This window comes from Etheostoma spectabile, chromosome 12 (assembly GCF_008692095.1).
Source record: "Etheostoma spectabile isolate EspeVRDwgs_2016 chromosome 12, UIUC_Espe_1.0, whole genome shotgun sequence".
In the NCBI taxonomy this organism is placed as follows: domain Eukaryota; kingdom Metazoa; phylum Chordata; class Actinopteri; order Perciformes; family Percidae; genus Etheostoma; species Etheostoma spectabile.
Window position 1 is genome coordinate 26956046 of NC_045744.1, and position 1587 is coordinate 26957632.

At 40.1% G+C, this 1587-nt stretch overlaps 1 protein-coding gene across 2 annotated transcripts in view; it reads right to left on the reverse strand.

Moving 5' to 3' along the window:
* Nucleotides 1–399: 399 nt before the first annotated feature.
* Nucleotides 400–1587, reverse strand: part of scinlb (scinderin like b) — a 24675-nt gene continuing 23487 nt past the window's right edge. For both annotated transcript variants that reach the window (XM_032531325.1, XM_032531324.1), the window contains exon 17: nucleotides 400–1224. In XM_032531325.1, coding sequence (XP_032387216.1) covers nucleotides 1064–1224 — 161 coding nt within the window. In that variant the 3' untranslated portion in view covers nucleotides 400–1063. The remainder of the gene's footprint in view (nucleotides 1225–1587) is intronic.

The window sequence follows — 1587 nt, forward strand, 5'->3', positions numbered from 1 at the left end:
CCATAGGCAGGCTGGGGGAACGCATATTAATGTTAAAAAACCTCATAATGTGAAATTTCCACACCATGGGGCCTGTGAGTTTGCAAATCCCACTGCTCAGTGTCTCAATTCATGGCAGGATATAGACATTTTGAAGTTGCAATGCTGGCTAATGTTTCTTCTCTTAGAAACCTGTGTGTTTCTGCATCCGGAAGAACAGCACAGCTGTGGACTGAGCTTTTCATGTCTTCTTTCTTCTTAGACAGATGCTGCGAGCTGCAACGAGATCCCATTCACTTTTCCCGAGAGAAGAGAGAGAAACTTATGATGATGCTGGTGGTGCAGGATGTGGACATTTATGATTAATCCTTTTCCTTTACTCATTAGCCTTGATAATGTTCAAACAGAAAACACACTTTAAAATACTGGAAGTTTTATTTAAAAGCCATCCATGTGAGCATTTTAGGGTCAAGTAATAAAGACAACAGCACACGTCCATACTGCTGTACGCCTTTTAAAATTCACAAGCACAGAATAGGATAGAAAAAATAATGCATGTAAGAAAATGCAGCATGCAACTTCTAGGAAGTGTACAACATTCCAGTACCAACGATAAAACTCGACACATGTGGACACCGACAAGTAATAGAGTAAACTGTTTCTGTCTGACATAATATTTTGGAAAAAAAAGACTGAAGACAGGCAGCGAGGAAAGCATCATGGTGTCTTCTGAACTGAAAGAGAGCAGAGAGAAACTGAAGATATGAGGATATCTCCTGCTGTCTAAAATGACTTCTATTCCTATTTCCTATACACATGAGAGGCTTAGATAAAGACGTGAAGGCAACAAGCTGTTGGATGCAACAGATCAATAAACCACTTCTATCAAATTAAGATAATGTTGCTACAGATATGCTGAAATCTTTGCATCGTGACCAAGGCATAGAGGCAGCCCTTCAACCTGATAACAGTGACAACATTGGTTTTGGCACTTAGGGATTGAAATTAAGATAAACAAAATGGCAGTAGCAGTTGCTGGACAGGTAAGGAGTCAGACTGGTAGAAAGAGCCTTTAGCTGTGTGTTCAGAAACGAGAACGCATTTTGTCCAATGGATCCGTCTCCCACATCTTGGAATCCCAGGCCTGGAACCAGCCAGTGAAAGTTGGAGGCTCTGCTCCCTGTTTGATGGTGATGATGGGCAGTCCTTTGCGGCCAGACGGGTCGGAGTCCACATACTCTTTTGCTGCAGGACAAGAAGTAGATAGAGAAAAGGGTAGATAGAAAGACAGACACAGAGACAGGAGACAGAAAATGAAAACATGTTTTTTTTTAAAATGTAACAGCATCATTTTGCAGACAATTAGAAAGAAAATGTAGAAAATAAAGCTTACATTTAGTTTGTTGCCCACTTGGTTTTAAAGTAGACTGACACATTATGACTTTGTAAGCTTATATAGTGAACATGTGAAAGCAGTTGGCCATTTAAATATCCAGTAGATACAGAGTAACAGTATCATTCATTTGGAGTTGTGTTTCTGGGCAAATGCATGTCCAATAGTCACTCTCGTTTTAGCTCTAAATAAATGAAATATAAGTATCTGGCGGG